The sequence below is a fragment of the Diadema setosum genome, chromosome 15 (assembly GCF_964275005.1).
Source record: "Diadema setosum chromosome 15, eeDiaSeto1, whole genome shotgun sequence".
NCBI classification, from domain to species: Eukaryota; Metazoa; Echinodermata; class Echinoidea; order Diadematoida; family Diadematidae; genus Diadema; species Diadema setosum.
Window position 1 is genome coordinate 3,557,731 of NC_092699.1, and position 16,770 is coordinate 3,574,500.

At 36.7% G+C, this 16,770-nt stretch overlaps 1 protein-coding gene across 1 annotated transcript in view; it reads right to left on the minus strand.

The window, feature by feature from the left end:
* The window catches only part of LOC140239175 (uncharacterized), a 43,257-nt gene extending 34,445 nt beyond the window's left edge, over positions 1-8,812 (minus strand). Inside the window, exons 1-2 of the mRNA XM_072319056.1 lie at positions 8,709-8,812; positions 6,556-6,863 (exon numbers count right to left, since the gene is read on the minus strand). Coding sequence (XP_072175157.1) covers positions 6,556-6,863; positions 8,709-8,791 — 391 coding nt within the window. The 5' untranslated portion in view covers positions 8,792-8,812. The remainder of the gene's footprint in view (positions 1-6,555; positions 6,864-8,708) is intronic.
* Positions 8,813-16,770: the final 7,958 nt, after the last annotated feature.

The window sequence follows — 16,770 nt, forward strand, 5'->3', positions numbered from 1 at the left end:
ACGACAGAGAACCCCGTCATAATCACTACACTTGGAAAGGTGTTGCCCGAAATTCCTCATTATGAAGCAATATCAAGTCACTTCCTTCCCTGCCTGTCTTTAACTCCGTTATTTGGTCAAACAATAACCGACAACCTGGAATTCCAAAGAGATACAAAGCGAGACGCCATGCACCTGTCCTGGACTAGAGTTAATTAATTCAGTTCCCATTCCTGTTAGTTATGTAAACGTACACGTTCCTAAATATCCTTCTACAGTATAACAAGAACAAATGAAGAGAAAAGGAAAGAGAAAACGAATGGTGGCAAGCGGGGTACTGTTTCAAGGGGCAATTTACAACATCACGTGTGACAAAATTAAAGAAGCAAGCCCAACCTCCAAACTCCAATACAAAACAAGGGAAATAGAGTAGCTGTAGTTCATGACATCAGAGTGAAGCTGAACTGCAGAAAAAAAAAGAAAAAAGAAATAAAAGGAAAAAGTCCTGCGGGACTCCATTAACTTCTCTCCTTCCGGTCGGGCATTATAAACACGCAGCGTGCTAAGCGATTCTGCCTCACGGAAGATCCGAAGATCTTTTGCGAAACTTAAATCTATCTATGGATGCTATACACAACACAAATTTACATTGATATTCAGTTTTTTGGCGATATACGTCAAGTGACTGATAGCGCTATTCAACTTCCCACGAGTGGCCGCGTAGATTCGATCAATATACAGTTGCAAAGATAAATCGGGAATCGTTTCGACCAGATTCCATTCTCATTTTCAGTGATCGACAACGAAAATAATGTTAAGTAGCGACTTGAAGTAATATTGAGAAATATTCGTGAAGTCCAATTCTTTATACAGTCCTACATAATTCAGATGAAATTGTTTCTGTCATGCAACCAATTGAAAATTTCGTGTGGTGTCGGCGTGTCCAAGTAAGTTGATTGGAAAGGATATGTGAATGAGTATTTACCAATAGGTCTTTATATTGTAAAAGAAAATCAAACATGGCCATGCGGTCTTTTAAGAGTCATCTTCACTTTAACATTTGTAATTTCAAGTCCAAGTTGCCTGTCAAAGCAATGTGGTCTCCAGCACAAAACAAAGGGATATTGTATGTGTGTGTGTGTGTGTGTGTACCTGTGTGTGTGTGTACGTTTACATGAAAACGTGATTTCTACATGGACGAAGGTGAATACTCCATAAAAGAAAAAAAAGCAAAAGATGTAAGCATTTTAATTGTTTCGTGCTCTTATGGGGTTCGAACCCGTACGTATGCAACCTCACGTCTCTTGTGACGTCGCCTTTATCCTCTCGGCCATGTACGTCTTGACGAGAAAATATGAGGAACGTAAGCTTATATGTGAAAGATGATTCAGGAATCGTTTGGTCCACATTCCATTCTCATTTTCAGTTTTTAGCTGCAAAATTATCAACCTGATGAGGAGATTTGAAAAAAATAAAATGCATGATTACTGCAGCTTATTGTCTGAGCTACCACATACTTAAGTTTCAGAGGAAATGGAGCAAAATCAGCTGAAATAAAGGTGCTTAAACGTTGTCAATTCAATGCATTGTTTAAAAAAAAAAATCACCTCCCATAGACATAACACGTCAACTTGTCTGATTTTGAGTCTTTACCTTTAATCATAATTTGAAGTATGATGGTAAGTCTTCTCGAACTAAGAGTGTGGAACGGAAGCTTCTACGTGAAAGATGAATCACGATGATCACCCGTGACCGACACATCTTCAAAGGGATCAGTTATCAGAAGTGGAAGCCCTCGTGCCAAGATGATTATTGTCTCAGCAATTCCAAAGCAATGATACCCTTACATTTAGGTATACCATAATTTCCCTCTGAAATCATTGGTATTATTCATGTACAATTGCTTGCCTTGTCCATAAACTTTGCTTTACAAACTTTCAGTGAAAGGTGTCATAACATAATTCTGTAACTCCATTAGCAGTGATTGACTACATAAATAAAGATATATCAAATTGAACGCTTAGCGCGTATAACTAAGGGGGATTTTAGCCTGATGCTGTGTTATTCACTGCTCAGATACCAACAACACTCATCACCTACGGTTACGTATAGAGAAATAGCAATGACGAAAATAAGGTTTTCCTTTTCTTCGGCAGATAGACACACAACCCCTTTGAACACACTATAATTGACATGGAGGGACATGAAAAAGTTCATTACTACTACTAAACAGTGATGCCTTCTACTCATGTGGCACAAGATACCTCTATAGCAACATAAAACCTGTCTTCAACTCCGTTATTGCGTCAAACAATAACATCCTGGAATTTCAAAGAGATGAGCGAGACGCCATACACCTGGCCTAGAGTTAATTCATTCAGTTGCCATTCCTACTCCAGCTGAGTTATGCAAATTATTTTCCGACCTGTCTTGTGACAGTGTAACAGGAACAAACGTAGAGAAAAGGAAAGAGAAAAGGAAAGGTGGCAAGCGGGGCACTGTACCAAGGGCAATTTAAACAATACGTATGATAAATGAAGCAAAGCCAACCTCCAGCCTCCGACAAAAAAAAAAAGGAACTTGAGCAACTGTGTGTCGTGGGGTAGTATAATTGATAAGATGATACGATAAATGACATCGATCGGAATAAAGCTGAACTGCCAAAAGAAACACAAAGAAAGAGAGAGAAAAAAAAATGATAGCGTCCTGCGGGTCTCGAACATCTCGTCCTGAGGAAGTGCATAATGACCATGCAGCGCGCTAAGCGACTATAAAGCCACACGGCTGTACCGAAGATTGGATGTGAAATTTATCTTTAATCTTTTTTTATTTATATATATATATATATATATATATATATATATATATATATATTTATCTTAAATCTTTATACCATTTACAACATGAAAAAGTTCATTACTACTACTAAACAGTGATGCTTTCCACTCATGTGGCACAAGTTATATACCTCTATAGCAACATATAACCTGTCTACATCTCCGTTATTGGGTCAAACAATAACAACCTGGAATTTCTAGAGATGAGCGAGACGCCATACACCTGGACTAGAGTTAATCAATTCAGCTCCCATTCCTGCAAGTTATTTAAACGTACATGTTCCTACCTATTCTGTTACAGTATAACAATAACCAATGAAGAGAAAAGGAAAGAGCAAACGAAAGGTGGCAAGCGGGACACTGTAACAAGGGGCAATTTACAACATTATGTGTGACAAAATTAATGAAGCAAACCCAATCTCCAAACTCCAATACAAAACAAGGGAAATAGAGCAGCCGTGTTCACAGGTTACGTACACTTGATGAAATAATACGATAAATGACATCGGAGTAAAGCTGAACTGCCGAAAAAAAAGAGAAAAAAAGAAAGAACGGATAAAAGTCCTGCGGGAGTCGAACCTCTCGCCTTCCGGTATGGCGTTATGAACAACCAGCGCGCTAACCGATTATGCCACATGGCTGTCCTGAAGATCGAGTGCGAAAATTAAATCTAAATACAATCGTGACAGTGTTGACTTGTGATGGCGCTATTCAACTTCTCACAAGTGGCAGCGTGGATTCGATCAATATACAGTTGCAAAGAAAAATTGGGAATCGTTCCGTACAGATTGCATTCTCATTTTCAGTTTTAAATTGCAAAATTGTCAACCTGATGAGGAGATTTGACAACATAAAATGCATGATTACTAAAGCTTATTGTCTCAGCTACAACATATTTATGTTTCAGAGGAAATGGAGCAAAATCAGATGAGGTAAAGGTGCTTAAACGTTGTCAAGTCAATGCATGGTTTAAAAAAAATCACCTCCCATAGACATAACACGTAAACTTGTCTGATTTTGAGTCTCTACCTTTAATCACAATTTCTAGTGTGATGACGTCATCATATGTCAAAACCATCTCATGGACTTGAAAGGCAAATGTTCAAAGTGCAACATATCTGAATTTGGGATAATATTGAGCTTAAACAACAGATATACGAGCAAATGAATGTCAGAAACAGTACCTCAAAAAAATCAATTCCACTTTTTTTATTTAAAATGACGATATGATGACGTCATCGCGTTTTCCTGGCAATATTGATACTAGGAATGTTATTTACAATTAATATACTTTTGTAATATGCAATAGAAATATAGGGTCAACGGACGATTTAAAGAGCTATGGCGAAATAAAGAAAGACATGTTTTTTCACTATATTTGCAGAAAGACGCGCACGTGGAATTTCAACTTTGACGCCAGTGCATTCCCTTGTTATAGGTCGAAATCGATCGGAAATCAATGGATATTGTTACTCAAAGTATCAGGAATCCAAATCAGTCAAAAAAATTGCATTTCCATGTTGCTTACGGGCTCTGCGCGCGAAATTGCGCGGACGGACGCGCACGCGAGAAAATGTTTGAAACGCTTAAAATTGTCTGAAACTTCGAGATTTCCCATTGGGAAGTCGTTTTGAGCCTTTTAAAATTTGGACGCGCGCTTACGCGCCCGTAATGATGACCTGTGTAACTAGCGTTAAAAAGTAAGATAGAGCGTGACCTGAACTTCATGTCCACCGAAAATGATACAGAAATGACATCTAGTTATGAAGTTATGATCGATCATGTGACAAGGTCCGAAAATCACAAAATGGCGCCTAGATGACGTCATAGATATGTTACTGTCATGAAAACCTTATTGTGGCTAGATTTTGTCATGAGACATGTTGACTGAAAATGTCATGTTATTTCGTAATGTCATTCTTGAGATATTGACGACACAAAATTGTCCAGAAAGAAAGAAGAATAAAAAAAAATAAAGAGAGATTTTGACAATCACAATAGGTGATACGCTGATAGCGTATCACCTAAAAAGATGAAAATATTTGGATATATTGAAAAATTAGCTAATCAATAAAGTACATCGTTGAATGTGATCTAATCGTTTAAATTCTGGTGATATGTATTAATATTTCGCGATTCCTATAAGAAAATACCTGTTGCTACAGTATTGTCAAGAAAAGTTTGATTGTAATCCAACGCTATTAAGACTGATTATATGACCTTGACTTTATTAGACTTTTATGCTTGTTCTTTTTCTACATATTTGGATATGGAGCAACGTGCTTCTGATTCCCTATCAGATTACATCACACATAGTAAACATCAACAATTTGCTTTTTGAAATTTAATGGGGAAAATATGCTTCTGTGAGTTAAAGCTATACATTTGATTATCATTTTGAACAAAAAGTCTGCCAGCTTCTAGAATTATGTATTGACTGCTATATCATTTTCAGTCTCTAGCTAGAAAATTAGTTCCAAATCATGCCTTATATATGCCAGCATGTACAATTTGTGCATTTGTGAATTTATGCATTTGCATATATGCGCCTGTAAAAATCTCTTCTGACTGGAATGCTCCCCAGGGAGCGGAAAGTGAGCATTTTCACTGCTGATGGGAAATAATGTATGCGTAGACCGGGATAATAATAATTTGTATGAGATTTGAGTACTCTAACAGAGTTGATTTGGCTGAATATCAATGAATTTTATTATTGCTACTATCATAATGATTATTATTATCAGTATCATTGTAATTAGTTATTGTTGTGAGACAGGATACTCTAATGACTATAAGACAATGAAAAAAAAAGTAACAACATAAACTATAACAGAGTGTAAAATAGTATAAAACAAGATGCTGCGGTGTCGATCGTTTCCCGGTTGTCGCCATAACCGTCTTTGAAGAAAAAAATGACTATAATTATAGTTGAAATACGACTGTCATGACTTCAGTTTCTTTCGCTTAGTCCTTCCTATGCGGTTTGTTAAATATTGTTAGTTGAGTTAGATAATGAAAAAAGAAATACTGCTTAAGAATGCCTCATTAGGACTTTTTTCAGTTTTGCTTTTCTTTCTAATGTTTTTTTTTTTCTACAAGGACATGCTTGTCTGGCACTAGTCCGTACAGGCTCCGTGACAAGTTTCAATTTCTAACACTTGCATTATCGCCTTCAAATAACATATGATGACAAGAAAGTGCATTCATTCAAGTTCAGTTACAGTGGAAATAGGGCCGGAGAATGATGATTAATTATGTGGGTATAATTAAACTGTACATTGTGTATTAAACTTATATATTCCACTTTTTTTCTGCCTACATCAATATATGACGGATAAAGTTGATATAAAATATCTAGGCATTTTCGCATTTTCGTGTGATTAAGTGTGGGTTCTGTTTTTGTTTGTTTGTTTGATTTTGTCATGGTGAGCTGAAGTGGAAATGAGGGACCGATCTTTAAAGAGGAGAAAACAAAGGGTTGTAAACGACAGCGTGCATAAACAGATTGAATTCATTTTCCAAAACCAGCCTATGATATTAAGATGTCACAATAAGTGATTATAACTATTGCATTTGTTTTCTAATGAGCTAAGTCCAAATATTATAGACGACTTTTTCAATAAACATGCTTGTATTCTAACGTCTTAATCACTCTTTTCACAGAGATTTAAGGCCCCTTTTTAGGACAACATTGTGAAAGTGCATACCCTTCACCTTTTAATCTTTAAATGGGTATAACATGGCGATGACATACCTAATGGTAGATGTATATCAGCAATCCGGACTAGCCTGGCTCTCTTCAGAGCTTCTCTCAGGTCTGATCGAAGTGACGACGGGCTCACTCCCGTACTCCATTTACGAAGCATGCAGACAGTTCCTTCATTCGTTATTTCATGGTGACGATAGTTAGTTTTGATGAAGTTCTGGCATTCCGCCACAGTGAAGCCCAACCCTTTCCCGAGGTTCTCGATGTCTTCATTCTCTGAGATATCTCTGGCAATATCTCTCAAAATGAAATCCACATCACCTGACTGATCTTCAGGCATTCTGTAATGTATGGTCAGGAAAATGATTACTTGTAGTACTCTTCATCCGTGTAAATTACAAGAAATCAATTCTGATATAGCTAGAAAATTAGTGCCAAAATTATGCCTATTATCAGCCAGCATATATACAGTTTGTGCATTTGTGAATTTTTAAAAATGGATCTGTAATCTGTTAAATGGAGACTGGTTGGAAAGCTCCCCATCAGGGAGTGGAGAGTGAACATTGTCTGTGCTGGCGGGAAATGATGTTTCCGTAGACCGGGGTTATAATGCACTTTGAGCACTCTTACAGAATGGATTTGAAGTAAATATAAATTCATATTATTATTATTATTATTATTATTATTATTATCATTATTATTATTATTATTATTATCATTATTATCATCATCATCATAAATTGTTATTATTGCTAAGTTTTGAGACACGATATTCTAATGACTATAAGACAATGAAAAAAAAAGTAATTGTATAAATTATAGAAGAGCATAAACTAGTATAAAACAAAATACTGCGGTCTTCTGTGCGGTGGGGTTGCTTACATGCCTCTCAATTTGCAAGGGAGATGTGTGAAACAATTACATCCAAGATCTGCTCTGTGAACTAAAATGTATTCATTTCTGTCGTATAATCAGCTTACATTAGTATTTCGTCAGAGTGTTATGACTGAAACTTAACGAATTTAAACATCCATTTATTGTACCTTTCTAACTACAAGACTACAAAATCAAGGCCTATACCATCGAGTAGGCCGGTATACTCACCACAATAGACAATAGCACATCCATTTACATTGCAGTGATTAAAGGCATCACATGGTTATTTCTGTTTATGATGAGCATCTTTTGTGTGTTCCAGCTATTCATTCATTTTCAACCGGAGACTTATTGGCGGGTGCTGTTCGTTATTCCGAAGGTTCGCTATTCCGAAGGTTCGTTGTTCCGAAGGGTCGTTAATCCGAAACACGCAAATTCCCTATAACTAGAGGTTCGTTAATCCGAAAATGAAAAGGGGTTCGTTAATCCGAAAATTTGTGGTGTTATTCCGAAGGTTCGTTATTCCGAAGATCGGTTAATCCGACAATGAAATTCGGAACAATGAACCTTCGGAATGACGAATCTTAGGAATAAAGAGCCTTCGGAATAACGAACCTTCGGAATAACGAGCTGTAACCCTTATTGGCATGCAAAGAGGTAGTTCAGGCATTTCTTTTTAAATTTCTGATCATCAATGAACCAAATTTGTAGTTGTTGTTTTCCTTTTTAATAATTTTTTTTGGTGCACTAGTACTTTGAAATGAGTAACCTTCAATGGAGTCCATAACCAGATCTTCTCTTCTTCGTTAATACCTGACAATTAGGCAATCTCCTATGTGACGAATCACAAACAGGAGAAAGTCGATGTAACGTACACAAATGGATATAGGTTTTCCAGATGCTAACCTTATCATGCAATCAAAGTAGTCGATCAATTTGTACAATGCAAAACAAAGTTCGAATGGCTCAGAGAATAAAACCAGCCCTAATCCAGATGCCCTGTTACGTCTGCGAATCATTGTAATCATGAGTCGAAATGTGCCTTTGAAAACTCATGTCAATCACGTGAAAATTCCCGACTGGTTTTCCTTTTGTGAAGCAATCACAGCAAAATGTTTTTCAACTGAACTGAACATGATTTTACAAAGGTCAGAAACATACACTTGGAACTTTCCATTTTTTTTTAAAGAAACCCGGTATGCAAGCTTTATCCACTATCCTGCCTGTCATCAAAACTGAAAGTCATACGGACGATTTGAAGACATTCCTGTCTAATTATAATTTCCTGTTTTGACTGTGATATGGTTTACCTCTTCTCATGAATTTGGTGTTGTAACTTGGAATGTTTTTCAGCCTTAGCTGGCTGTTCTTCCCTCTCACGCTTTTTGGGCATGATTTCCAGCGAAGTATTGACGCCCAGAATGCATGAAGTCGAAATGGAGGATGGTGCAGGGTTGTAGTAAGTTTGTCCTATACTGGCGATTCCACGTCATAAGGCGACTAGACTGGGAGAAGGGCGTGGCTACATGTAAGACAGGTTAATCGATGAACTGATCATCAGAACCTCTCACCGGACTAACTTCTTAGTTCATGACCAGGAATGAATAAGGCATATGATCACTCTTTTTGCTGTCATTGATCAGTGTACTTTATATTTGTGTAGGATAGAGAACTGTCTCCTGGGCACTGTTGCAAAAAAGTTGAGATCTTCATTAAACATTAAACATTAAGCATACATAATATTATCTAAGTACCAAATTCTGATTGACCAATATCTGACTCTAGTAAGATATTCTGACTTGCATTTGATTGCATGTGCTCATCCAAAAGAACGCAGAATTCAAAAAAAAAATGAATTAGAGTAGTTTGATTACTATCGTGATTATGAAGTGTACTTTTAGTTGTATTATAGACCTACCTGCATCGTTTGTGTAAAGAAATAAACGATTAAGAAAAAAAAATAACCAAGAAGGCCGATTACACTCAGGAACTAATCATAGTCCCGGAGCCTTTTCTGTTTGCGTGCTGCGCTCACTTGTATGTATGTATGTGAGTGTGTGTGTTTGTGTGTGTGTGTGTGTGTGCATGGGTGTGTTTCAGCTTCAGTTTCAGCAAGTTTTATTTATCCATTGAATAGAACAAAAATGATTATGACAATATCACATATTCGCAAGTCATGGACATATGAACAGGGGTTCGTGGTATAATCATGTATTAAAATAATACATTCTATATGTCATGACGACAAATCTTTATTGGTATTAAGGTGGAGGAGTCCGTTTATCAATTTATTGGTATAAAGGTGGAGGAGTCCGTTCGTCAATTTTCAAATCGCTTGAATTGGACAAGGGCGCGTAAGAATTACGGCTTGGAACAATTCTTCTTTTTTTTTCTTACAGAAGGAACACAACACATACGTATATATAGAATAACTAACACAAAACTTTCATGTATTTTGAATGTCACTTGACCGAAATGGACATCACAAGGTGGAAAATACAAAAGGAAAAATAAGAAAAATGAGAATAAGGGACAAAAATAAGAGGTACCCATATAGCAAAAGTAAAGAGAAGAGGAAAGAAGGGAAGGCGAAGAAAACGTATTTAATGTTCAGGAGTTGGGAGCTAAAAACGGCATATTTTTAATTCGAGTGATATATATTCTTCTGTGCTGCAAAAGCTTCTGATGTGTTTGATGATAATGAACAGTTAAATGAAAAGATGTGTTTTGAGCCGTAATCTAAAGACTGCCACGGTTGGGGATTTCCGGACTTCTAATGGTAGATCATTTCAGAGTTTGGGAGTTGCACAGGCAAATGCTCTGTCTCCCAGTTTTACTTTTGTTGTACATGTTGGAATTTGTAAGAGAAGAGTGTCCTTAGAACTGCGCAAATTGTGAGTGTGTCTATGGGATTTAAATACGAATAATTCGAATATGTACATGTACCTGGGGGTTTGACCAATGAGTGACTTATATACAATCAACAAAATCTTAAACAATATTTGTTTACGAATCGGAAGCTAGTTTAAGTCTTTCAGAAGAGGAGTAATCCTTGAAAACCTGGGTTTGTTACAAATAAGCCTTCCGCAGGAGTTTTGGACTCGCTGCATGCCCCCAACTTGAGAATCAGGGAGTCCATACAATAACCCATTGCAATAATCCACTTTGCTAATGATACATGCTTGGACAATCATTTTCATACTATTCTCATCGAAATATTTCCTAACACGTCTAAGATTATATAACATAATTATGGTATGATGATTTACACACATTTGTGATGTGTGCTCCCATGTTAAGATGTGTGTCAAAACACACTCCAGGATTCCTAACAGTGGAAAATGACTTTATGACGGTACTTCCAACTGATATCCCATCAAAAGAAAGTTTAGATATTTGCTTGGATGTGCCAATCAATAACAGTTCAGTCTTACTGTCATTCAGCATGAGTTTGTTTTGCAGCATCCATTCACGTACATAATTGACACATATTTCCATGTGAGTGATGCTTTGCTGTTCAGCAAGTGCAGCGTCAGGTGTGAACGACAAATACATCTATTTGTGCGCAATCGTTCATCAAAACATTTTTTTTTCCGGAATCGAATGTAAAATATAGATATAATTATATAAACAAAAAAACTTAAAGTATAGAGAGCAAACACCACAATTTTTTCTTTTGTTTTGTTTAAGAAACTATTTTTTTTTAAATTTATTATAAGCTTATACATTTGGTATGGATAACGCCCATTACCATTTGGACGACATTCCGAAAATTCGGGTAGGAGGCAGTCGAAACAACAAGGACTCGCACCTATCGTGTTGGAGCTCAGCAATCTTGTGTAATATTTAGGCTTGAAAATATGTGAGTAAATTAATGCCCAAAAATGTATTTTCAGGGGCGGAAATAACAATGCCGGCTAGAGTATTCTATAAGAGCAGGATTTATTCAGACGAACGATCCTTAGCCAGTATCGGACCTTGTGAGGGAACGTGGCCCGTCCTCCATCCTCCTCCCTGACAATTCTGACCTGAAGACTACAAAACTATTTGCTACTCATTTTGAGAACTGATTAATGAGAAGGGGGTCTTTGTGGTCTCACTTTGCAGATCTGAATGTTGCATTTTCATTTATTACTCAATTCTATATCTCTACTTTACGGAACTGAAATAGAAAGAGCTTCGTTAACACGTTTAAATTTATTTATAATAGATGAGCACATAGATGCCTAGTTTGGTATCGGACCGGGTATGAAGCAGGTTGACAGTGCATTGAAGCGACGAAGCTGTGTCGGAATTAGTTATAAGTCGCCTTGGTTTCCATATAATTCGCACGTAAAGACTGATTCGAATTCCACAATGTTTCCTTTACAACTTTACATACTAAAAACAGTAAAAATCTGTGTAGAAAGCACAACAACTGTCCTTCCTGTGCACGTTTCAATCCTTCCATAACCAGTCCTAACCCAATTTCAGCTTCGCACGTTTTGTTCTTCCCAGTTTGCTACTTCGACCCTCTGGAACATGGCATATTATGCTTTTGAATAATGTTGTGACTTCTTACGGGTACAGTAATTATGCTGGATTATACCGAATGTATATTTGCCAGTAAATTGTGAAAATGCAGGTTCGATAGACTGACACCCACAGTCCTTCGGTTCAAACAAAAATGCTATTCAACGAAACAGCCAAGAGTAAATCTGTAAAATTTGCATTTTATCCCTTTGTACAGTAGGAATCTAACTGAATATCATTTTTGTGTATGCCGTTGAGACCCTGCTGTGTGTAAGTATAGGTTTCCCCGGCCAATTTCGCACTTGTGTCGTGTGTGTCAGTCCAATTCCTAATTGCTGCATTCAATTTAGCCAAATTTAGCGTAGATGACATGTTCGGTAGTTCAATTTTATGATCTCTTCATTCAAATTCATTTTGGAGCATTCAAATTACCTTTAGCGTCGTTCTAATTAACACTTTTTCAATTGAAATTCGTAAAACTAGCACCATTTCGTTATCCGTTCATTCAATTTAGAATGATATAGTCACGTGATCACGGACATGCCGCACTCGTTCATTCAAATTCATTTTTGGGCATCCAATTTGACATCTTTTGAAGTCAATTTAGCACGCATGTTTATGCTTTGGTTCTTTCTTTATTTTTTTTTTGTCAACACAGTTACTGTTTTGCAAGCGTCATTACATTTCATGTTTTCGTACTTATTTGAAAGATTTTGGCAACAGTTTTTTTTTTCTTCTTCAATGTGCTTAGTGATTCTTCCAGTCCGAAGATTTAGTGCATCATGTGGCCACAACTTATCTGGCAGTTGAGTGCTTTATTCCGAGTGTGTCGGCCAGTTCTAGGAAGTCAAGGTTATGATCATCAAATGTTTCTATAATTCTTTTTCTGTCTTCTTGAGAAATACGTCTGTATCTAATTTGTGCTGTCATGACTGTAAGAAGATGAAGTTAATCTGTAGTATTGGTACATGTAGGCCTAAAATGACATGTATGAAAGAAAAGGGGCGTTACAGAACAACAAACCCGAGTTATGTATGGTAAAAAAATATGATACTTTTACTGCTTAACAGTGCGTGGATGAAACAAAAAGTCACATAGAAATACGCGTTTAAATGTTATCACCTTTTCAAAAAATAAATAACATGACGTTAATTTGAATGAACATGTTAGGAATTTGACTGCCCATACGCGAAATTGAATGACTGAAATACCCCTTTCGGCCAGTGTTGGCGAATTTTAATGACTGAAGAGCACGTGCCAATTTGAATGCTCGTTTTACGAATTCGAATGGCACATGTGCAAATTTAATTGATCGAAATGCTAAATTGAACGACCAACTCGCAATTTTGAATGACAGAATGTGCAGTGACGAGGATTTTCGCTAAATTGAATGAACCTTTTATCAAATGGACTGACAAAAGTGCGAAATTGGCCGGGAAAACCTATATTTACACATATATATCTACATTTATGGCACAGCCCTCACAAGGATAGAGAGCTACGCATAGTGCTTTTGAAAAGAAAATCAAGGAACTATAGGTAAAGCGTACGATTTACTGAGCAAAATATGAGAAAAATTAAAATCATGCGTAGTAATTACCATGAAGGATGTGGGATGGGGAGAAAATTGAGAAAGTGCAGGTCTTTATCTATTAGTACTGTAGACTAGTTATACTTGGAGAAACCAAAAGGCATCGGTATACTACTAGAGGTGTGAATTTTATGACCCGTAGCATTTTCCACTGCAACATCTTCCAGTGCCTATACTCCATCCGAAAACTTGGACAATGAAACAGGTTGTATCCAAGTATATGGACGCACAATGATTTTTTTTTCAGGAGATGGTGAAGAATTTCATAGAAAGCACACAAGGCAATGATTGCGTGCCAGAGAAAATTGGATTAGGGCTAGTCATATACGTAAAAGGATAGTGAGTATAGAAAGCTCCTTTAAGTAACACATCATGAAAAGAAATAATTATGGAACAAAGAAATCTTATTCGAGGGAAAGGAGAAGGGAAAAAGAAACGAGTGAAACAAATAACAATTTGGACTGAAAACATCACGAAATAGACAATACTGGATCGGATGCATCCCATCGGGCAACAGACCCATGTTGCAGCAACATGTTTGTGTCAACTAATGTGACGATTACGATAATTTACCTATAGTATACAAGCTCAATACACGAGAACATGAAGCGAACAACTTACTTGTCATTCACGTGGAAGATCTTAATCAAGAACAACGTAAATTCACCTGGAAAAACGACTACATACACTTGTATTTTGATATGCGAATCAGTAACATATTTGAAAGGAAATCTAATTATTGATAAATTGTTTCAACTCTGAACTATTCATATTTTTTTCTTTTATTTTTATAAGTGGGGCGGGGGGGGGGGTAAATAACGATCAAACATGGAAATTCGAAACTTGTATCCTTGTTTCATTTGTCAGTAAAATTGTGCACAATATTTGACAGCTTAGATGATAAGTTACAAATTTGTTCAAAACTTCTTCTGTTTCTATGCAAATCTTAGTCGTGAATTTCTAGAGTATGACACAAAATGACGATGGTAGCTGCCGGATCGCGTCATACCCATAGCCATGCTGGAAAGAACACAGTGTCCCACAATGTGAGAAACACCGTGTGAAAACAGTGTGAACACAATGTGTACACAATGTAACATCTCTTTAAACTGTCAAATTCGAATTAATGTGAATCACAAACTCGCAGTGTTAAACAAAGCATTACTATATAAATACTCTTTGAAAATCACACCACAGTGTGAAATCATCCTCACACTGTTAAATTCGTTTTCACATAGTCTACTATGTGAACACAGTCACAATGTGGAACACTGTTTTCTTTCCAGTAGGGGAGTATAGAGATGATCCCGATCTGTTTCAAATGGCTGATGTGCCACACTCCACACGAAGAGAACTAAAAAGTAAGACAAAATGGTAAATGTAATGTAACAACAATAACCTTCCACATTCTTTTTAACTTCACTGCATCATTCTGTATCTCGCTTTTGTTCATTGACATTTATTTACATTACCTGCCCTCGCAATCTGCTTTAGTACAGTATATTGAAAAGTGTCCATCAAGTTTGCCGGGCAAGCCTGTCAGTTTCGTCAATCCAAAATGTTCTGTCGAACACGTGAATTCATTAAAGCTCCGGGCAGTGACTGAGAATGAATGGTTCGTGAATACACGTGACGATGTGCAGGGTGAACTTCACTATATTTGACTATAATACACTCGTCTGACTTACTGATGATGACTGCTCGATTCCTCTATGGACCCGTACCGTAAATATGTCATTAATGTTAATTCAGCCCTGTAACATCATAGCGGGCAGACTTCATTCTGCAATCGCATGTGAACATATATAATGCATAAGATAATACATTGAAATTGATTACTGAGATAAGACTGTTGTCAATATTTTCGTGTTAAGTCTCTTGAATCAGCCAGTTCTCGTGCAAACAGCCCTATTGGAAAGAGCACAGTGTCCCACAGTGTATTCACAGTGTGGTCACATAGTCGACTATGTGAAAACGCTCGAATTTAACAGTGTGGAGATGATTCTACACTGTGATTTGGTTTTCACAGAGTGTTTACATGGCATTGTTCTGTTTCACACTGTGGATTGATGGTTCACAATGTGCTCACACTCTTAAAACGTTCGAATTTAACAGTGTGAAGAGATTTCACTCTGTGTTTACAATGTATTCACATTATGTTCACATTGTGTTCACACTGTGTTTCTCATACTGTGGGACACTGCGTTCTTTCCAGCAGGGAGTGCCAATCAAGTTATAACTTATATAACGCATTGATTTCATCTGCACTTGGCAAAACAAACGGTCGCAGATTAATCAATGTAATCTATTTAATTTCAGATTCATGATTACAAATATCTATATAATCATAATCATATAAATCATGTACACGTATATAATGACAGATTATAATTTCTAAGGTTATGTTAGTAACGTAATGATTGGGATTTAATTAATCATTATTACCTCCGCCAAGGGAGGAGGTTTTGTTTTCGTTACCGTTGGCTTGTTCTTCTTCTTCTTCTTCTTCTGATTAAGTCTGCCTCCTTCAATAGACTGAAGATTCTTGCAGACTGGTGCTATTTACACTATAATACAATTTATATACAGATATTTACAAGCACATAGAAAAGTTGACGAAAAAACTAGCCACTGTGATCAACAGTTAGACGGTTTCGAAATGATCCCACAGATGGCGCTGAAACAATTTCTGACGACAGGGAATTCCAGTTCCTTACAGTTCTTGGGAAGAACGAATGGCGATGCGATTGTTCGTTCGTTCGTTAGTTAGTTAGCTTGAATTGAATTCGAATTTATTCATTTCATTTACATTTACATTTTACATTTACATTGCATTGTCGTTTACATATTGACACATAATATTACAGTAATATATCAGCATGAATTGACAGAATATAGGGTACTTATACAAACGGAAATGGGGTGACCCAACTAAAAGCATAGCTTGTCAAATTTGTAGGTCACCATGACAAGTAATTATTCATAATTATGTACAGAGTAATTGAGAATATAATACAGACTCCTGAAATATATTTACATAACTTGTCCATATTTACATCTTAAAGGTAGTAAACATGAATGATTAAAAGAGGGAGAGAAGGAGAGAACGAGAGAAATGGAGGAAATAAAGTGAGAACCGAAGGGGGAGAGAGGGGGAAGAAAAAGAAAGAAAGAAAAAAAAGAGAAAAAATGAACAGTGAAATTAGGATGAATAGGAATAGTTTGTCCGTGTGCAAAATATCTCAAAAAAGTAGTCAACGGATTTGAAT